This window comes from Tachysurus fulvidraco, chromosome 19 (assembly GCF_022655615.1).
Source record: "Tachysurus fulvidraco isolate hzauxx_2018 chromosome 19, HZAU_PFXX_2.0, whole genome shotgun sequence".
In the NCBI taxonomy this organism is placed as follows: domain Eukaryota; kingdom Metazoa; phylum Chordata; class Actinopteri; order Siluriformes; family Bagridae; genus Tachysurus; species Tachysurus fulvidraco.
In genome coordinates this window covers 9,842,267-9,865,757 of record NC_062536.1, presented here as the reverse complement: position 1 = coordinate 9,865,757, position 23,491 = coordinate 9,842,267, and the positions used below count along the sequence as shown (strand labels likewise).

At 38.1% G+C, this 23,491-nt stretch overlaps 1 protein-coding gene across 1 annotated transcript; it reads left to right on the top strand.

Moving 5' to 3' along the window:
* Positions 1-18,524: 18,524 nt before the first annotated feature.
* On the top strand, positions 18,525-22,778 carry LOC113645864 (serine/threonine-protein kinase pim-3). Its single transcript, XM_027151785.2, has 6 exons — positions 18,525-18,963; positions 19,192-19,301; positions 19,464-19,514; positions 19,634-19,997; positions 20,695-20,871; positions 21,199-22,778. The coding sequence occupies exons 1-6, from the start codon at positions 18,876-18,878 to the stop codon at positions 21,378-21,380; spliced, it is 972 nt and encodes a 323-aa protein (XP_027007586.1). The 5' UTR covers positions 18,525-18,875; the 3' UTR covers positions 21,381-22,778.
* Positions 22,779-23,491: the final 713 nt, after the last annotated feature.

The following is a 23,491-nucleotide window of genomic DNA, read 5'->3' as shown; positions in this document are numbered from 1 at the left end:
GCTATCACAACCTTCTGGTTGATCAGTCGAGGAGTCTGACAGGCATTTTTGTGTCATGAAAAAAAAATTGCCTATCCCTTATCCTACCAAGGACTGTTGCTGACAGATGAATAACATTATGTCATGTCGACACCAAAATCGACATCTAACTACACTACCGCGGTGAACAACAACACCCAGACTTACCGTTACTTAACGTCTTTTTAAATTATGAGCACTGTTGTGATGGTGATTGATTCCAGGTGTGTTATCACAATTTAATAAGACGTTAAGTTCTCATATACATTCTGAAGTGTCCCAAGTAACACCAAGTCTTTTGATCATGTGGTTCTAGGTTTTTTCTTTGTTCTTACCTGCGCTTGTTGGCCATTACATAACATATTACTCACATTACCCAAAAAAAGCTTACAAAAATGACTTAATTCAAACATGTACATTGGATCCACATGATTAAATTGAGGAACATTAACAAAAAATCGTTTTTGTACAGCCAACATGATTTGATCATGTAATTTTAAAGCACAAAATAAAACAAAACATTGAGCTCATATCTGAGCGAACCCAAGACATTGGTGTTTTGCAACAGACACAATACCACTACACTACTCCATGCACGTTTTAATTGCCTAAATTGCCAGTTTCTATCGGCACCAACATCATTGTGAGATTTTCCAATTTGTCTGTTTTTGTTAATACTGTGTAAACACACTCACTCTATAATTCATAATTTGATCTAGTAATTACAAGCTTGTTTAAATTAAGTTTAGTATCAGGGATGATAAAATCACATTTTGTTGAATCTAGCTAATTCTTTTATTACAATCATAAGCTGGAGAAAAACACAAGGTTTGTACCATTCACTTACTGCAATCCTCTCTTCATCTCCATATAAAGCTTGAGGAGCTGCATTCCCTAAGCTAAATGATCAAATTAATAAGGCTCTGAGCTGACAGTTTGCTCATCCTACTCATTATTATTTCTCTAGTGTAGTTCTGTTGGAGAGACGTCTTCTGTGATCTCCGCATTGTGAAACTGCTCGCTGGCACATCGCAATCTCTTTTGTCGTTGTCCATTATTAGCATAAACCTTAATCATTTGATTGCTATTATTGACAGCCTTTTCCTTCCACCCACCTAGTCACACATGGCAAGTCATGTACACTCGCCCGCTCGTGACCTTCCCTCAAAAGTACTTTTTTTAATCTGCACAAAAGGCACAGATTAACAAAAATCAAGGGCATAATTGCTCTTTAAAACCTCTTTTTCATTTGAACTTTGGCGCCTCCAACAATGGTTGCTCTTAAGTGCAAAGCACATTAACATACCTTACAGCAAATTAAAATAGGCTTTAGCAAATCCAAAAACAGCCACTTCTTATTGGATTGAATTTATGATTGGATTGATGCACAGGTTATCTATTTACATTATTCATTTTAATGCACAGTTACTTTTGTTATTATAGTGAGTAATTTGTGCATGAAAAAAGAAAAAAACATCAGAACATTTATTTAGGCTTACTGTGTATTTACTCTAAAACCCCAGCTCTTAATTTTTCACCATGTATCAGACTGAGGGGTGCTGTAGTCAATCAGCAACAATCATGTGATGTTCAATAAGGTGCTGCCCTTTCCATTTTGAAGTAATAGATATGTATTTCTGGACTTTTTGGTTTTGCTGTTGCATTTTGTGATTTCCTGATTTGTTTTCTTTGCCAAACCCTTTCACGGACCAATGGCATGTTAGAATCAATTGTGCACCTTCCTTTGAAAGCTGTGTCAAAAGTAAAAAAGTTCAAAAATAATTGCTGATCAAACAGTTCTTATCTCTAAGCAAACAACTAACATCCATGTTACATTAAAATGGTGCATTTATTCACTCATAATTACGAACAATGATAGTGTATGAACTAAAGAAGCTCAGGAACTGCAAACTTGTATCTTTATTATGCTGATACAGTATTAAAGATATTTAATCTCTTATAAATGTCTTTCTTTGCATGTGAATGATAAAATCACCTATTTCTGTGCTTTTTAAAACTATTTCCTATGTATTTTCATTGTTTCATAGGCTTGTCTGCTTTTAAACTGGTTTCTTGTAGTGATGGCAGATAGTTAGCAGGCTGAGAAGGCCATGCATATGTGGATCATGTTTCCCTCTCAGAAATCAGTCCCTGACTGAACCAAGTAGCTTCTTTCCTGTTACGATGGCTGCCCTAGACACAACATGTACTGACGGGAATCCTCTGGTTGCAGTCCAAATCACTCTGAAAAGAGGCTCAGAATAAATAAATAATGCCTTTCTACATTACCTGTTGGACTGGATTCAGCAATCTAATTCCACTTACAGTAGTCGCTACGACTGGCAATTATCTCTGTGCAGTTTAGCTGTTTGGAGTTAAAGATTTCACTGTAGTTTGAATTCAGACCATTAGACAAATAAGAAATAAGTAAATTACATAACCTGTGTGCAGGTTGTATGACTTTATGCTCTACTCTGCATTGCCTGACTAGAAACAGAGCTGTATACAAATAATCTGCACTGGTACAATCAATTGTAAGATGGTGAGGATAAAACTTAGACTAAAGTTTTGTTTAAGTGTTCATTCACACTAGTGCCAGACAAAATGACAGGTGAGCTTTCATCTTTCTTTTTTATGTTACACGGTCATGGTTAGACTGAGTGAGGTGTCAGACTGAGCACAAATGCAATTCACCTGACAAAAAAATCCAGTTGACTTGAACTGGAATGGAAAGTGACAAAAAACTTACAAACTTGTACAAATTTGCAAACTTTGGAGTGTCATTTGAGAGAATATGGCCAGCAAATGCCAAAAAGCAGACAATTTAGATAGAAGGTGCAGCTGATATACAAACACAAATTCTTTGTATATATGATGTAACATACAGTATGTACTATAGTAACAGGTGTTTTTTCAAATAAGCAAGTTTGATTTATTCAAAACCTGTAAAAGCATGTTAATAATGTCTCAATTTGATTATTTAAAAAAACTCTGCTACTAGGGAAACATTCCATTGGTAGTGTTTAGTGTCACATGTACACTGGAATCTGCATCCAGCCAGAGTGTCCATAGCACCTCGTGGCCGACTAACATGTCCACCAAAAACTTCAATACCCATCATACACACACACACACACACACACACACACACACACACGCACGCACGCACGCACGCACACACACACACACACACACACACACACACACACACACACACACACACACACACACACACACACAATCAGTTTCACCCACAGTATATAAGGACTCAAAGTCAGTCAAGTCATTGTGAAGCATGTGCTTTGTGTTTTCTACCAGTCATTACCAAGCCTTCAATTTAGTCATAGTCCCTTCTGGTTTTGATCTTGTTTCTTGTTTCCTGTTATGGCCTTGCTCAGTTTTTGCTGTTCGTACATTGACTGACCTTTGCCTGCTTACTGACCTTGTTTTTGCCTCACATTGGAGATTTGCCTGGAGCTTGCTAAATAAAGTTTTTGTTTACCTGCATCTGCACCCAGATCTACTACTTGCCATTTAGACAGTAAGAACATATCATATGTATACATGCATATACATTTGGTATACTTTATTTTTATTTATGATAATTCTTTTGTTTCAACACCCTTTTGCAATAATGTCTTTTGTCCCCTACTGTAACACTGGAAAACCTCTCATGTGAAATACACTACACCTCAGTATATTATATTCTAAATATAATTATAATAAAATATAATTATAACTATATAAAACTGAGTAACAATGAAGCATGCAGAGTCAGGTTTTTCCTTTATAAGCAGAGTGTAAACTGCAATTAGGTAGACTGATTATACAATAATTGAAACAAATGACCTGAATGACTTCAGAGCCGATGGCGCTTTTTCCTATTTTCTGAAGTATATCGTTTATTTTTCCTCATAAAAACTACTTTGCATGAGCTCTTAGGGATGGCCACTACAAAGAAGTGCAATACAAATAAGTCTGGCTCAAATTACTGCTTTATTTGGATCATGACCCTGACTAACATAGTAGTGTTTACTGAAAGTAAGTGGGAACGAGTAGCAGCAATTTTCATTTTCAAATGCACAATGCACAAATAGCCGCAGAAGCAAGTATGTCAAATTTTACGATAATGAAGCATGCCTACTGTAAGTCCCTCTTTTAACCGAACACTGTAGAGAATGCATTCCAGGTATATTTTAAATTGCTTTTCAAGTCATTTTGATATGTGATACTGTGGGGTTTTATCTAATCAAAGTAATGGCTTGTACTTGAATACCACTTTTGAGCATTCTGTCATCCTGTATAATTTTATACTGTAGCACTTAAAGATCGCTTGGGGAGAGCGATTTCCTTTTTCACTTGAACCTAAAAGCTCACACTGTCTCTTTCTTTAACCTTCTGTGCAACTCATGCTGTGTGGCCTTTACTGTGTTGACAGTGTATCTACAGTTGAACAGACACATTTGTACACACATGCGTGCGCGCACACACACACACACACACACACACACACACACACACACACACACACACACACACACACACACACACACACACACACACACACACAAAGAGAAACATTTGCTTATGCCTGTTCTATTCTATCTCCCATGTTTATCTTGGTTATAGTAATATTTAGTTCAAACACTATTAGCCAAACATATAAATATATAACTACTAAGCCTGTGTTGACCTTTCAAAGGCAAGCCTAAATGGCAAATGTCACATCAAGGGAGGACTCTAATAAAGCTTATATCAAGGATCCCTGAATCATCTTAACAAAATGACACATAGAGCCTGTAGAGTGTTAATAACTGGTATGGCTTACACCGCACACAATTATCATTGTGCACATAGGGATAAAGCAGATATGTCAATTTAATTAAATATTTTACAATATATGTAAATTATTTTTTGTGAACCACTAATAATCAAAGTTAATACAGTTCTGTCACTGAAGGCTAATCTGAACTTGGCTATTATGTTTAATGCGTGAGTAATCTCAGCATGGTGTATATCCTGTAGACGGCTTTTTATGAGACACACACATATTGGCAGTGACAGGTATACTGCTCTATAAACACAGCGCAGTGGTCATAAAACCTGCAATCTCATAAAAGCCCCTTTCCAGCTATCAGTTCACATGGGAAAACTGCACTTTTGTGGTAAATATATAGTGCAGGGATGTTTTTTTTTTTGTTCATATCAGAGAATACATTGCCCCTAGCCACTTGGATGTATTTCATCATGGGAATATCACGGAACTACTTTGTGACAGAGGCTCTACATGGTGCCACGAACCATTATTTCTAAGCGTTTATTATCTTGAAAGAAAGTAGGAAAGACACAGTAACCCACATTTTTGATTAAAATGCAATCGCAACAAGTTGAGGCAACGAGATATGATCAGTGTGCTGCAGTGCATTCTCAGATGCACAGTCCTAAACAAACGTCTCTTTGGGATGTAATGATCAACAACTGGCCTATTTTCTCCATCCTGCTGACCTGGAAAGGCGTCTTGATATTGGGTTAAATGTATCATGACAGATTTGCCTGAGCAAAGCCTTTGGTCAATAAATGGGTCACTTTAAGTAAGCAGAGAACTAAACTGCTTATTATGATCACCACAAAGATAGCTGGAGGTGCACAGCATGGCTTAGATCCACGAATATCAAAAACCTAACATGACGGGTGCATTAATTGCCTGAATAATGCATATAGCGTTTTGCACATTATAGATGTGTTAAAGAAGAGGTTGGCAGTAGATGAGCTGATTAAATGTACAGAATGTTCTGAAGTAGTGGATTGCATAACTCGAGTATGATGCAATTTAAATGACAATCAAACCCTTGTCAGGACCTGCCTGAATCTGATGTTGCAGCATGACTGCTTTTCTCACCAGGTGAGAATGCAAAACTGCAGGCACTTCTTGATCCATAAAACTGTCTGCCTGAGAAGCAAATCAGCACCCTGACCTCATCAGTCTGGCACCACATTAAAGAGAACTCGCTGCCTTTTATTTAAAAGTACACTGAGAACATAAAAGGCAGGGGCTGGTGATGGGATGTTTGGGATGCAATGTGTGAAGACAGCAAATACTAAACCATACAGGAATTACTGACAACTAAACTAAGTGCTACTGGACTCATGACACAAGACACTCCTTATACTAACTGCCATCCACCCTCTAGACCTTTGTTTTGCCGTTTACTTAGTTGGAAGGAACAACTTTGACGCAAATGCAAATAGTTAGCTTGTTTGATTATCACACTGCTCATTAAGAGTTTACAAATTGACGTTTACTGAAGTGCATAACTCAGTCAAAAGAGGAAACCTTTCAGGCTTTTCCAATACACTTTGTTTGTTTTGAGTTTGGAGGGCAGAACCACCACAGCTACAGTTGACGTAGGGCCACGTTTGCGTTTGTTTTCATATTAGACACAAGACTGTATTTTCATTTGACACAGTTGTAATAGGTGCATTCATGTGACAGCAAAAAGCACTTAGTGCAGATGAATGCACTGACATAACCTGAACCAAAAAAAACTTTGTGCTCAATTCTTACCAAGCTATGGGTAAAGACTAAGTTTAACCCTACATGTATATGCTGTATAGATTTTGGCAAAGGCTAGGGTAGACACAAAAATCAGACTAGTTGGTAGACTTTGTCAGTAGTTTCAGATACAAACTATTATCTAGCTAGTGTAAAAATCTAGTTTCACAGGAAAAGGCCATTTGATTCACACTGCTGACTTCCACAGATTTATTGCTTCAAATGCTTATAGTTTCACAGCATTAAAAGCTTACTGTATTGTTAAAAGTGCAGAGAGCCAATCAGATTGGAACAATTTACAACTGCAAAGTAGTTCATATCTTCTTTATACATATATATGTACTGTGAAATTTTACATTATTATGCAAACTTGCTTTTAACTCACCAACATTATTAGCTTTACAATCATACAGATTGAACAGAACCCAGGTATTAATATAAATATTTTTTTTGCCTTCCCAATACCGTATAAAGATAGCTCTATGCATCAGGGCCATTATTTGCTTTCAGGCAATAGCGCTTTGTTCCCCAACTCTTGATTGGATAGCACTAAGTGACTGCTGCATGCAATTTGCATAATGTTGGTACTGGTCCAATTTTCTCCTCACAGCTTATAAAACCCCCAACTTCTAACAAAACTTTTTTTTTTCCATTGAAAATGACTTGGGTGCAAAATATTAAAACAGAGAGTCTATTCAGTGTGCACAGATTAGATGTCTCAAACAATTATACACTATTATATAAGCATATAAAAATTCAAAACCTATCAAGCATTGCAGAGTTTTCAAATTCTCTCTTCATTTTCTCTTATATACACCTTTACACTGTTCAGTGCCTAGATGCAAAATTCTTTCTAACCTGAATTCTTCCATTCTTCTTCTGCTGTGAAAAACACATTGTTAAATTAAATTAGGGAATTCTATGTCTGACACTTCATCACATCCATTACGCTGTAATTGAGTATGAAGACAAAGAGAGGTGTTGACATCCCACACAGATCTTGGGAAAGTTCAGAAACTTTTTACTTTCCCTAGGTCATTACAGTACCTCCATCATTGTTGAGAACTGGCCAACAGCATACCAGCTATCAACATGGCACCCAGCACAAATGAGGAACGTTCTGTAAACTGGACAAAACAGAGAAAAATTGCACCAGAACATAACTGTAACCTAAATATCGAATGACATTATTCTCACACTCTGTAATAGACATGGGTCATATCTTTACAGATTTTTGTCTGGTTTAATGAGATTCTCTGACATTATTTAATGAAACAATTACTTTAAAGCACAGAGTCATTATTATTATGTTGGAGGTAGATTATTTGAAGAAGATTAATGGTAGTCATAGTTAAAACAGAACATCCAATGAGAACATCTTTATGGCCTTTTATGTTGTAACTGTTCCTGCTTGGGGATTTCTATAAAACAGAATTATTTTATCCTCTTTTTATATGTAGAAATTAGACATGAGCATCAACTGTCCATTTGTTTAAGATCGAAAAAATAAGTACAATCTTGTATATAAATGTGCTGAGCTTGATAGAGGAAACAGAAGGAAAGGGATTAGATTAAGAATTTCACCCCCACCGAGCCAAGCTAATATTATATCCCCTAAACTCCCTAAGTAGTGGACTAATTGCAGGCCCTTTTTTAGTGCCAAGCTCAGTCTGCAACCCCTCTAACCTCACTAACCTCACTAACCTCTCTGACTGTTTCCTGGTAAGCCCCCAGGAGAGAACTGAAACCGCAACAGTATCTGTGCACACAGATCAAAAGGATCAGTACAGGTGCTTTGATCGCATTGCTGAAAGAAGAGCATCTAAATGACGAAAGAAAAGAGGAGGAAAAGAAAAGAAAAGAAAAAAGTCTTTGATGCCAGGCTTGTGAAAAACGAGTTTCAAAATAGTCTGGATGTGGGTGTGTGGTGTGCCCGGTTGAGTCATTGAGCAGGTGTGGCTGGAGGTCTTCACACCAAATGCTCTTCATATTCCTAATGGCTTCAAAACAAAATCACCTGCGCTTACTATATGGCTGCAAAACAATGCCAAAGCCAGGGCTCCATTCCCAAAGGAAACTCTGTAATGTGTGTGTGTGTGTGTGTGTGTGTGTGTGTGTGTGTGTGTGTGTGTGTGTGTGTGTGTGTGTGTGTGTGTGTGTGTGTGTGTGTGTGTGCGCGCGCGCGCGCTTATGCGTGACTGTAAAGTTTAAGGTCACTTCTGATAGCACTAACCTCAGTGTAAAGCATGTACCCCACCATATCAAACACTTCATAATCCTGTAATATATATTAATGATTGTGGAATCAAGCTTGCAGGAACTTCTTTTTCCACAATGTGTCTTTGTCCTCCAGACGCTGTGCCCTTGAGGAATGGAGAGTGGGCTTTTGTGTAAGGGTAATATGATCACTGAAACTAGTGGGTTTTCACAGAATGCATTATACAACCTCATCATTTACATAATCCAGAATATCACCTAAAATCACCCACAGACACTCTATGGTAGCACTTGTAGAAATATAAATATGAGATATCCTGAACTAAGCTGAGTAAGGCTATGAAGTTGGAATTCAAAACAGAACCTTACTGTATAATAAGGTCATGATAGTTATAATATACTGTAAATGTCACTATGAGCCAAGTATTATTTATTCATAGACAGATCCATCAGCCACGGTAGAATAGCTTGTTCACGCAGTGATACCGATTTTAATGAGAAATGTTTAAAAAATTTTAAAACATCACAGAATTTCAAGGATGAAAATGAACTTTGATCATTTCGGTCAGAATTAAATTCAGCTAAGGATAATTTCAGAGTGGCACAATTATGTTACTGAAATAATTATATGGCTTGACTTTTCATAATAAACACACATGCAGGTAGGACAAGCTATAATGCATCAACATAAAAAAAACACTATAAAAATTAGCAATATAAATTACATATCAAGAAGAAGAATTTAATTGTCATTTCAACCATATATAGTGGATGCAGTACATAGTGAAATGAAACGTTACTCCTTGTAGTTAATTAAGACCCTGGTGCTACATAAAACAATAGAGAGCTACATTTGTCTTTAAAGAGACTTAGAAAGTGCAGTTTGTAATGACACACCATGCGGTGCATGGAAACTCCATGAAAGTCGTGTCATCCCAACTGGTACACAAAATATATACACAATCGTTGACTGAGTGCTCTGAATGTCAAGGTGTTTTCAGCTGTAAATATAACTTCTGATAGCCCAATCATGCATTTTGTTATTTTTGTAAGTTTTTCCAAAGTGGTGAGGTAAAAAAAGGGGAGAGGGGTTTAGATGGAAACTAATGTCTGTAAACGAGTCAGTTCAAGGCCTCTTACTAAAGGGGTTGTGACTAAACAGAGGGTAGATCTCAGTAAACCAATTACATTCTGCCAAATAAGGGGAGGGACACATGTCCATCGATAGTGCCATTATTTTAAGGCTACTGCAGGGAAGTAGGGCAAGTTTGCTTGGTGTGCGTATAGTGCCAAATAGAGAAAAAATACATCTCACAAATATTTTTGTGTGGTTAATATACTTCAAGATAGATTCGCGAACAATAAAATAAACACACACAAAAGAGAAGTCTGTGTATTTTAGCTCTAATTTTAATTACTGTACGCTTTTTTTATATGAAATTTGCTATAGTATATAACTGCAACAGAGTATTATTGGGCTACAAAGAAATGTCCCATATATCACAGCAATATATTTCAAACTGTGTATATTTTTTGGAATATATGCAATAGTTTGAAATCAGCACATTGTTTACACATCTGTAAATATATGTGAATATATTCGAATAAACTAAACGTCTATCCATTTTCTGTACATGGAGACCCTGGAGTCTATCCCAGGGGACTCAGTGCATAAGGCAGGGAATATCAATGCAAAACACAATTGTACACACACAACAGATAATATAGAGATGCCATTCAGCCTAAAGCACATGTCTTTGGAGTGGGGAGGAAACCTGAGAGCCCTGTGGAAACCCCCAAAACACAGGGATAACTTCACGCACACAGGGCAGAGTTGGAAATCAAACCCCTGTATGTTTTGTCAATCTATTATCATTTATAACAAAATGATCTATCTAGATCCATGCTTTTTCCAGCTCTGCCAGATGTTACTGCCCAAAAGTCATAAAAAATGTCACAGAGAGCTTTCAGCTTTTGTGAGATCTTTTTTTTTTCTTAAAAAACGGGTGCTGAAGAATGGTTCAGGTAGAATTATATCCTTAACAGTACAAAAAGTAAAGAATAAGCAAAGAGGAAGTGTGTGAGAAACATAAACAGTGAAGAGAGAGAGAGAGAGAGAGAGAGAGAGAGAGAGAGAGAGAGAGAGAGAGAGAGAGAGAACGAGAGTGCACGAGCCTTTAACAGGTGTTGTTTTTTGAAGAGGGGATCCCATACTTCTAAAGAGAGAAGATAATTAACACCTCTGCAGTTACCATGCCAACCTGCCAGTCGGAATGTTTCACGACATAATTAGTCCGGTTTTGAGCCACAGTAATTACTGAGCACACGGTTCATCTGCTCTCCATACGCTACAGCATGCACACACATCTCCATATTCTGTGGAAGGATACAAGAAGAAACTTAGAAGGTTAAACATCAGGCTATGTTATAGAGATATAGAGCAACTGCGCTAGGATATAGAGCAATTGCGCTATGAGCCTAAACAGTCCTTGCATTACAAAAATACCTACAGTATAAGCACAAATATTGGTGCTGAGATTATGTGCTCTGTTCTGCTCATTTAAAAGTTCTTTCTTTCATATCTTTTCATCCTGACAATAGAAAAATCATTTTATAAGAAAGGCAACATGTAATTCTCTGTACACATATAGTTATAAATATATAATTACTATTTGTACTATTTATGCTAAACCTTGCAAGCACAAGCCAAAGAACAATGGCATTATATTGTACATACAGTACTTAAATACAGGATGTCCTACATGCCCAGTGTAGCATTGCATCCAGTCTGTGACATAATCAGATTTCTGTACACGCTAATGAATATCCACTTTAAGAGGGATAATGGATTGCTAGTCTATTCTGTCCTTAAGGTCAGCTGATGTTTTTACATTGTAACAGACTCAAATAGCACAACACTTTTACTTTGTGCCATTTCGTGTTCAGTCAGTGCCAAAAATAACCATGGAAGAAGACCTTGAAAATAGCCAACAGGAACATTTGGTTCTGAACGCAGCTTTATGGGTATTATGGGCTTTTCCATTAAAGGATAAAATGAATGTACTTTAAATCAGAAAATAAGTAGGGGTCAAAATGCATGAGAGAGAGAGAGAGAGAGAGAGAGAGAGAGAGAGAGAGAGAGAGAGAGAGGGAGAGAGAGAGAGAGAGACAGAGACAGAGACAGAGAGAGAGAGAAAGAGAGAGAGAGTGAGAGACAGAGAGAGAGAAAGAAAGTGAGAGAGAGAGAGAGAGAGAGAGAGAGAGAGAGACAGAGAGACAGAGAGGTAGAGAAAGAAAGTGTGTGTGAGAGAGAGAGAGAGAGAGAGAGAGAGGGGGGGGGGGCATTTTGAAGGGTAAATTTAGAGTGACTTGAAAAATTAAAATGAAAAAATGTGCATGAAATGAAATGAAATGAAATAAAATGAAATGAACAAAGCAATATTGATTTTCAACTGATGCACACTAAGGATAGTTTCAGAATTCAGAAAGCTCAAAAAACTAACATTCATGTGATTAAACTAGGGCATTAAACAGGCATATGTTTTGTTGCCATGGCTTTGAGAAAAAAACACTGTTTGGATTCCAAGTCATCGACTATACCTTTAATCTCTGAGTTCTGATGCTGAAAACAGTTTGGGGTCTGAAATGATGAGTCAAGCATTCATCATGAGCTCTGTTTACTTTGGATGAGTCAACAATGCAGAAACATACCACTTAAAATCTCTACACACGTGTACATTTCCACAATATGCAGTGGGAGTCATATTTTGATGATTATGCCAGGTAAATGAATCATATATGTTTTGAAATCGCTAATTCACGTGGACTGGAATTACTCATTAGCAATTTTTTGTGTGCAATTACAAATTATATGGAGCCAGCATGCCAGCCATGTTAAAACTATAGCCTATGCACCAACTAAATATGTAAAGAATGTGAATATTCTGTTGTTGTTTTTTTCACTTTCTAAACACCCAGGTTGTTATAACACCCCATGCTGATACTAAATGTGCAGCCATTTAATGTCTATATCAGTAATTGATTTGTGAGTGTAGCTGATAGTTGGGGTAGGTGACTGTAAGGAAATTATTTTTGCATTTTTAATGCATCCTATTTTAGGTGAATTGTAATTCCTTTGCCATGAAATAATGGATCATCAATTTGTGTGAGCTTTAAGGTGAGCCAACAGAGCTGAAATAAGTCAATAGCAATTTGGATTTGACCAGTGAGTGACACCTGAGATTCAATAATCATGCAAAAATCAATACATTTCCTGAAGGTCTGATGGTGTCCATGCTGACCGAGTTTAACCACAGATCACATGGTTTGTGAGTGAAAAATGTTGTTAAATGCATCTAATGATTTTGGATTGGTACTTAAATTAAAGAAGGTATTTGATAATTAGATATTTGATGATGTTGATACCATAGAACTCCGTCCAGGGTGTATCCTGCCTTGATGCCCGATGATGCCTGAGATAGGCACACCGTGACCCGAGGTAGTCTTGATAACCGGTAGAAAATGAATGAATGAATGAATGAATGAATGAATGAATGATGCCATAGAATGTAAATTAGTTAAGGTGTATCATATGATCTAAATGGATACAATTACATTTCCGTTTGTTTGTTTTTTTCAGCTAAAACCCCTATTTTAGATGTGTTTTAGGATTTGTGAAAATACAGTGAAATAAATGTTAAAATATTGCAGGCATGTACAAACAAAATAATAAGTGCATGAACAGGAATTAATAAACACATCTCTAGCTGAGATCAGGTATGAATTCCAAGGATATAGCTGTCGTTGAAGAACTGCCAGGGCTAAAATTCACAGCCCACACTGACAGTGCTGGCTTTTATACCTGTAGGTTTGTTCACTGTTTCCTAGTATTCCTGGGGGTATATTTAATTTAATTTAAAACAATCCTTCAAAATCAATAGTCCTTTCAATTCGTGTTTAAAAATCAAATACATTTAGTTAGAAAAGATACATTTAACACCCCTAATTTTTGTGTATTACATATAGTCTCATATACTGTTTATTGACCTTGTATGAGTATAAACTGTAATATACAGTAATGAACAGTATAAAATATAATGGCTGATAGATGGCATGAATATGAGAGAACTGGTGGTAATAGACGGACACTTGCAACTACTTACATTAGGCAGAAAAAAAATCTGTGGATAATGTAAGAAAAATAATACATCTGTTTTCTTAGTTTTCATCTAGGAGCAAATACTATTATAATTGGATGGCTATGGCTGAAACATCATTTTGTCTATGTTGAGTCAGACATGATTACAAATGACTCAGACTTGGATTTAATAATTAATGAGTAGGTACCGGACTTGGATATGAGAACAAATGACTCACACTTCCACTTTGCTGGTGACATAAAACTTGACACAAACCCCAAGACATTACTAAAGCCCTTACTAACAGACCTGCATGTTCATAAGGTTACACACTTTTGGTCCCATCACTAATTCTAATATTAGTAGGGTGACAAAGGTGTGCTGTGAAAGACTAGGAAAACAAGACTTCCATAAGAATTCCGGAGGGATCTTAAGTGGCCGTTACATTTTTTTTTCTTTATTATGCCACTACTACAGGATCAGAGTCACTTCGTAAGAATAATGTCATCAACTTGCAGGATTGGTAAGTGGCTATCAATGGCCTCCCTAACAAACAATGATGTCAGGGAACAAAAGAGAAATGAAGACGTGTAGACATATGCAAAACATCTGTACTGCTGGCCACATCATCAGGGAGCAAGAGTTCAGTTAAAAACATCTGGGGTTGATGTCAGCCTCGAAAAATGCATAGTCAATAAAAATCATTGAGCCTACTCTGGTTGTTTATCGAAGGTTAGGTGACAGGTCAGCCAGGAACCCTGTGACATGGCTGTGTGACTAAGATAGGTCATGATAGTACTGAACAGAAACATTTTACAACAAACTTGCTCCCTGTTCCAAGTGAAACAGGACCTGTAAGGAATCCCCTTCTTCTGCCTGCAACACACAGAGAGGAAAATATGAACAGAACCAATTCTGTTTCTGTGTTTACATTTGGAAAAATATGAGTAAGTCTTGCTGAGTAAGGTCTTGTTCAATCCTATCAAGAGACACTGTTATTCTTGTTTCGAAAGACACAAAAGAACTGTAAAAACTATAAAGAGTAGCTTAGCTAATAATCCATGCTAATAATCTGATTAGCAAAAGTTCATCAGTTTATTGATAAGTCGCTTCCTCCTGATCCAGGTTTGGGTCAAGTTCAGAACACCATCCATACTTCAGGCAGCCTTACATGTACTGTAGTGAGTGAACGAGGTAGCAGAATCAGAGAATAGCTTAAACATTAGAAAATGGTGAAATGGGGTTTTTTTTTTCAGTTTGGATTAAGTTTGAAACATGAGCTTTCCTGGCATTTTCTGTCTCTTCCTACAACACTGATGTAAAGCAGACAGAGCAAAGGACAGTCTAGCAAATGTGTATGGCCTGACACAACTGTTTTCATTTAAAAGTGGAAGCCCTGTAAAATGGAGTTAGTGGAAAGTTTGGGTCTCAGCAAGGAAGATGAAAGAAATCCAAGGGGAGGGTGTCATGTGAAATGTGCAATACTCCAGCTGAATCTGTGGGTGTCCTATAACACTACAGGGGCTCTGTCAGGTCATACGTGGCAGTGAGATGTGCTGAGTTGGCCGATGGGATTTAGCAAGATTCTGTGTCTTAGAGCAACTTCCAGCTTTCCGATAATCTTAAGCCATACTAATAGGGATGAGTATCTATCTTAGTGCCCCTGAAGTGTTAAGCAGCACTGATCACGCGGGAAAGTGAGCAACAAAACTCATTTTAGGTGATGAGCCATGTAAATGTAGAAAACTTTTGAAATGGAGTAGCACTCAGTATTAATGAATTTAATAGCAAGATCCATGTATGGTAGTGGTGATCTCAGCAAAAGCATTATGTATGTACAGTATGTTCGTTCTTTATTTATTGTATAGTCTATATTTGCAGTGTTCTTACCAGCAATCAAATGCATGTAGTCTGGGGCTCTCAGAAAGGGAGAAAATGTCCTAATGAACAGTTACGAAACATGGCCAGATTATCAGTGAGCAGACCTGACAGCACCATGTGACCTTAGGTTCCAACTATAATCCCAAGGATTTAAGTTTGACCTGAACCTGACCCTCTTATACACACAGCCAGGTACACATAAACACAGCAATGCATGTCGTAACAACTGAGTGAAAGACATGCTGAATGGTGGATTTTAAAAATACTTTACATTGCATATTAAAGTTATGCTATAAAGACTTGTCCAATATTGCTAATGTTAAGCGTATGCTTAAGCAGTTTCATATTACAGTGCCATCTTGAAAGATGACTAAGTGTGTCTTCTCTCCTAAAGCCACTTGAGATCAGTTCCAAGCAGAAGCTGGTTCATTGGTTCCAGGAGGACGAGCTTGGAAAAGGTTCTCTCACTCACCCAAATGATGTGGCTGTGAAGGCTAAAAAGAGAGCTACATGCCCTGACTTTGATGTGGCCACAGTACTCGATTTGTGTGGTTTCATGGTTTTTGTAGTTACCCATAAAAAGGGTACAAGAAATTACAGAGGTAACTTTCTTCTAGACCCTTATCAAACCATTTCAGCTCAATTGGGGCATTTCATAAAGCAGTAATTAGAGTGAAAAGAAAATATCAAGCATCCCAGGAATTTCAGAGAATTGATGGTGGACAGTTAGGAGCTTCCCGCAAACCTTCTTCAAGCCAGATCAAGGGCCTTGGCTATATAAATAAAGAAATGACCATTACATTACCATGAATGCCTTGAACATCCCACATCATTCGGGTCCAAATAGAGAGTTGGTGGACCAGCTGTACATGCTACAGATGTTAAGCATGCTTTTAAGATGAGTGTGTAGCTGCTCCAAAATGTCTAAAAATAAATAAACTGAAGAAATAAATAAACAAATAAAAGATTGTTTCCCCACAGGACTATAATGGCAGAGATCCAGCTCTTCTCCCAGAGCCAACAGGAAATAAACTGTATTACTATTACAAATAAATAATCAATGCCCTGTCATTAGCTGGCTGTTTGCGGGCCATGAAAATGGCCTACAAACTTTAGCATATGTGAAATCTTGCTAATATGACTTATACTGTATTTAATGAAGCTAGTAACCACCTTTATGTTCAAGTTACAGAATGAAGATTCCCTTTTGCTTTCACACTTTAGTTAAAGAAAAGTAGAAAGATCTTTTAAGGCACATCTCAAATGTGAAGGTATTTTAGTACTTAACTATTAGCCGAGTCTGTAAAGCCAACACACCTGGAGTTAAGGTGTACTCAAGAGCATGTTTAACATTTACATAATTCTACTGAATGGGGAGATAAGGCTCACGCACAGCCTCTGATCTTGTTCTCTATGTGTCCCTTTGCCCTTCAGTGTATACACTGCTTATCGTAAAAGCTATGATAAAACGGAGGCCATGTGCACACTTTACAAATACAGAGCAAGGTCACCACAACCAAAAAAAAGTACATCAAACATTTTGGACAAGTTAGAATGATTTGGGTCTTTGATGGTTTCAAACTCATTAGTCATGTAGCGAGCATATTTAAACTTCTGACTTGCATGAGTAGGGTGTCATGCAATATTTACAATCCATAATTCATGGTGTAATCTGATTATCCTTGTAGTAAATTGCACCTCCGTCAACACAGCCTGCCTACTCAATGCACGATAATAAACAAGTTGACATGGGTTTACTTCATAAACTGCAAGAAATATAAAGATGGACCTTGTGCCTGTATTTAGTCAGAGCAACTTTAAGCGAGTGGATACAGACCAGCCCTCATCCTGTGTTATGTGTCATACTGACCAAAACAAGGTGTGTCAGGCTCACATCCTGGAGTATTTTTTCATTTCCAAACACGTCAAATTCAGAACAATGAATATTAGCAAATTTGCTAGTGAGTGTAATAAGGTCAGTGAAAAGAGGCAAATTTAAAATGTAATGATGTTTCAGTCTAGGCTATAATCTGACAGCTTTGATCTGTTGTGATGGGAAAATGACAGGTGAAATAATAGACTTTACATAGCATTTTGACATTATTATGATGAACCCTATGGCCCAGATGACATGTGCTGTATTTAAATGAGTCCCCATAAAGACTTATGTATGTAAGTGTGTAGCTAAATCCTGCCCCTTATGTGTTTACATTAAAACTTATATCTTCACTATATCTTCACTTCTGAGCCTGTGGTCTTCTTGGATCTTTCTTTTTATTTACTTATTCGTCTTTTTTCTGTAATAATTGGCTATAATAATTAACTTATATGTTGTAGGTCGTTCTATAATAGTTTCTGAGTACATGAGAATTGGCGCCTCGTACAATCCAAATTCTATTCGTGTGTATTTCTCAATTGGCTGAAATCGATATTAATATACGAACATTCATTGGTCGATCCATTCTGGTATGCAAATGAGACACACCACGCACCATCCAGACAGTGTTATCATTGAGCGTCTTAAATAGTTCCGACGTATACAACGTTTAAACGAAAAATATATTTTGTTCAGCTCAAAATAAATGGTGCGTGTAGAATCCGTCTAAGTATGTAGCTTGTATTAATGAAGGTAAGAATCGCTTGTTTGGTAAGGGGAAAGAATGATTCGGGCGGCGGAGGGATATTGCTCTGTACACGCGTCAAAATATTGCCGTTATAGAGTCGGATTAATCCGCACCACAGCTCAGACGCAGCGCAGACAGACTGTGGAGAGCAGACGTGTAAACACATACGTGTAAAATTCAGCCGTATTCGCGTTAATGTAACGCCAACTCGTCTGTCCATCAAGGGGACGAGTGTCACCCAGGATTTTACCCGTTACGGATTGTATCTATTGACTTTTTGGCCGTGTTTTCTCGGAGACGCTGCGCTTCATATCTAACGGATCTAACGGATTTTAACCGTCGCCTCATTTCTGTGCCTTCGGTTTCTCCTTAAACTTCTGCGAAAATACACCTTATAGCAGAGGATTTCTTTCCTTTTCCAGGCTCAACTCATGCGCTGAAAATATGCTGCTGTCAAAGTTTGGCTCTTTTTCTCACATCTGCAGCCCGAATAGCGTGGATCATTTACCGGTGAAAATACAGCTTCAGCCCGGTGAGACAGCTAGAGCTTAGTAACGACGTGAAAACACACTTTCCTGCTTTATCGTGTCATTGTAGTTCGCCCGTTTAAGTGTGTCTGTGTCACACATACGTTAGAGTTTGTGTACGAATCCTAGCCAGGTGTTTTGTTTTGTTTTGGTTTCTGAACGCATAGTAAACTGTGTTCAGTTACGACGTCCTTTTCATGCTTTTAAATCGTATTTCATCTTTTAATTTGCAGTGAAACTGGAGCCGGAGCCGTTTGAGAAGGTCTATCAGGTGGGCTCCGTTTTGGGAAGCGGGGGATTTGGGACGGTTTACGCTGGAAGTCGGATTTCTGACGGTTTACCGGTGAGTAACAGACATACACAAACGCGCGCGCGCACCTACACAGACTGTGTAGTTGCGCGCGCGTGCGCTCAGCTTGCCGTACTCGTGTTCCTTTGCTCCCGTTTTTTTCCAAATACAATGCATGCGAGCTGTACGGTTGATTTATGTCCTGTCATTTTTCAGGTCGCCGTTAAACATGTTGCAAAGGACAGAGTCACGGAATGGGGGTCTATTGTAAGTATGTTTTTATTTATTTATTTTTAATTGCACCAGCATGGTCTGTGAAAGAAACGAATAAATTATAGATATTTGAGAGAAAAAAATAACCAAACAAACATGAATTTCTCTTTCAGAATGGTGTGATGGTGCCTCTGGAAATCGTGCTGCTGAAAAAAGTAGGCTCCAACTTTCGAGGAGTCATAAAGCTGCTGGACTGGTACGAGAGGCCGGATGGATGGCTGATCGTCATGGAGAGACCAGAGCTGGTCAAAGACTTGTTTGACTTCATCACAGAGAAGGGTTCCCTGGACGAGAGCACAGCACGAGGCTTTTTCCGCCAGGTATTGGAGGCTGTTCGGCACTGCTACAGCTGTGGTGTGGTGCACAGAGACATCAAAGATGAGAACCTGCTGGTGGATCTGCGCACTGGGGAACTCAAGCTGATTGACTTTGGCTCTGGTGCCATTCTCAAGGACACGGTGTACACCGATTTTGACGGTAAGCAGAATCGTGTTCAGTTGATGTGTGTTTTGTGTCTTTTTTTTTTTTTTTTTCAATAAAAAGGGCTGTGTTGTTAATCTACAGGGGGATTTCTCATGCAGTGGTTTGTTATTGTTTTTGTTTGACGTGTGGGATTTTCCCATGCTGTGTTATATGATATGCTTGTTTATTACATGACGTTTTCTGTTGCTATGAAATGGTTTGGCATGTCCGGGCACTCCTCTCCCAGTAAACATGAAATCAAATACTTAAATTAAGATTGCCAACATTTGAAAGCCTTAGACGAAGCTTTTTGCTTTATCTCTGGGTGTAAACAGGTCGGCTGCCACGTAACAGATGTGTGTTGTGAAACCTGAGAGCTCAGGTCCCGTGACGGCTCACGTTGCTATTTCAGTCTTCATTCTGTCTCCAAGACACTCCTGCCCTTTGGGGGAGGGCGGGACTTTTGGCTCTTTGGTGCACCAGACAGCTGAGTTATGAGAGATGTGGCCTCCAAACACCAGCCTCAAGCACCGTTTTCTTTTTTTTCCCTCCTCTTTGCCCAAGGGCCCTTTAGAATCTCGATAGAGCTCTGTGACAGCAGCAAAGGCTGAGGCTGTGGGAGGGAGGGGTGCACATAGCCATTAATCTGTCTCTGTGTTTGTGTTCTGTCCTTAAAGCTAACATATTGTTTATTTCTCAATGTGTGTCACAGGTACAAGAGTGTACAGCCCGCCAGAGTGGATACGTTTCCATAGATACCATGGCCGATCAGCCACCGTCTGGTCACTAGGGGTGCTGCTGTATGACATGGTGTGTGGAGACATTCCCTTTGAGCAGGATGAGGAAATCCTCAGAGGACGACTATATTTCAGGCGGAGAATCTCAGCAGGTCTGTACAGTGTTTCTGTGGTATAGTCATACTCCATATTTCCACATCATATAATAAACATTGCATGATAATAGTCCCCAGATATAGCCTGTGTCTTAAAAGGCACTCTTCTACCAATTCCTTACATATTGCAATGTATATTATTCATACTCTGCATCCTATAACCTGCAGTACACTGTGACAGGAGTGCTCTAAATTTTTTTTGTTTGGCTTTCATGACTTGTCAAAATAGTGCACTGTGTAGTGAATAGGGTGTGGTTGTGGTCATCCACTTTCAAGCTGCTAGCAGCAAGATTCTAATCCATCACTTGCTTTGTGTTCCAACAGAGTGCCAGCACTTGATCAAGTGGTGTTTGTCACTGAGACCATCAGATAGACCAACTCTGGAGCAGATCTTTGAGCATCCATGGATGCGTCATGCTGAAGCATCTAAGACTGAGGAGGGAGACATCCGGCTATGTACCATCAGTACGGACATGAGCATGAGCTCCAGCAAGGAGAGCCTCTGAAAGAAATATCATCTCACATCTCACTCTCAAAAAGCGCTGGGACTCAATGGACTTTTAATCTACATCCCTGCCTTGTCAGGCTTGCAGATCGTTTGTTTTTTGTTTTTTTCCCATAGGGAATCATAATTTATTATAGTTTGCTCTTCCTTTCAACCTTTTTTATTTTATTATTATTTTTACACTTCATTAAATTTGTTTCCCGTTTGGGAACATTTGCTGTTTGGGCGGACTTACCAGCACAAATTATTATTATTATTATTATTATTATTATTATTATTATTATTATTATTATTATTATTGTTACAAGGCTGGTTTATGCATATGGCAAGCCTCCTACACAGATGTGGCTGCTCTCATAGAGCTTGGACAACTTTTTATTTAAATGTCTTAATTTTTGATTTGGAGTGCCTTTTTGAAAGCTGCTGTTTTGGGGCTTTCATTGTTGCTTTGTTGTTTTGTTTGAAAGTTTCCCTTGAGCTGGTTCAGTGGTTATGTTGTGTCTGGTGATTGACCAGCACACATATACCTCCAGCCAGTTCAGGGGTATTACAGTGGGGAGAGATTGACCCATAGAAATACTTGAAACGCACACACTCGCTGCGTCTCTTTCTAACGCTGCTCAGTCACATTTTAGCCTATATAGGTTGTCTAGAATAAATAAAACTGTTCTTGTTTTTTTCATTCTCTGAATGTGTATAGAGATTTGATGTAACCGCTGTACCTTCTGAGGGTCTGGAACACTCTCTCCCCTCAGCTTACTCTTCTGCTCCTCATCCCACTGCTGAAACTACATTAGTCTGTTTTCTGGGTTTTGGGGGACCTGGGTGTGAAAATGCACAATCAATGCAATATTCATGAATCCCTTTTTTTCCTCTTCTTTTTTAAAGATTAACTTGTACAGTGTTTTTTGTACAGTTTTCCTCTTTGCATTTAATTTATTTGTAACGTAGACATTCCACACTCTGTGGCTATTTATTTTTTATTTATTGTCATGCTTAAATCCCAAAATTTGCATATTTTCATATGGCCTTTTGTTTGCATTCCTGTTGTCTTTTTTTTTTACATTTGGACAAGAGATTGGTGGATGCACTGAAGCTGTTGTCAATGTAAAAAAGGAATAAAAACAAGGTTTACTTAAATTGAAAGAGCGATGAATGTTATTTAACTTCTTTTGGTTGTTTATCATTTGAACGCAAAGGAACTCATTAATGTTGTTTCTGGGTCTGTGTAATCTCCCTATAAAATGGCAGTGTTTTGCTGAATTACGATGGGATGGGGATATATCTATCACAGACTGCATGTGTTAGATATGCTCTCTATAGTAAAAGTTGTATGAAACCCAATGAAAATCCTATTTTTATACAAGAACCTTTCAATTAAACTTTCATTTGTACAGAACACTTGTGGTGTTTCCTTGGTTTGAAATAACTTTACATATTTACAAATCACAATATTCCCAAAATATGTTTACTGAGGTTGATGGGAATGTGAGACTTTATAAAAACTACACCACACAACAGTTGATCAGGTAAGGCTTTTAGTAAGGAGAGGTTTTATGTCTCACGTGTCACGTGTAGGTTTTAAATCACTGGGGTCTTAAAGAGAAGAGTTTGATCTTTTTCATTTCTCATTAAATTTATAAAATGCAATTCTAATAAAAACAAAAACAAATCTGCCTCAGGTCGGGTCACATCATATCACATCATGTCACATCACGTCACTTCATCGTTGATTATTTTCCTAAAAGAGCCTGTCCTGCCATGCTTTTATTCTCACTGAACAGGCTCTAATTACTCACCCTGGCTGTATATACGCATTTCCCCTTTCTAATCAAAGAAACTTTTTGTGGTGCCAGCAGACACAATTTAACAGAATGGCTTTCCATCATTTTTGCTACCACAACACAAGCAGATGAATTATTACTGCAACTGGTAAAGTACATGAGTCACAGTTTTCCAGTAACAGTGGCTGTGATGAGTGTGTGCTGCCCTCTCTGGTGATCGAGCTACATGAGCTATTCTGCTTGTAGTGGGCTATGCCAGAAGCTCATCAATCATGAATTGGGTGATCAGACTCTTGTGGGTTTGCCGTTTATAAAGGACAAGGAAAAA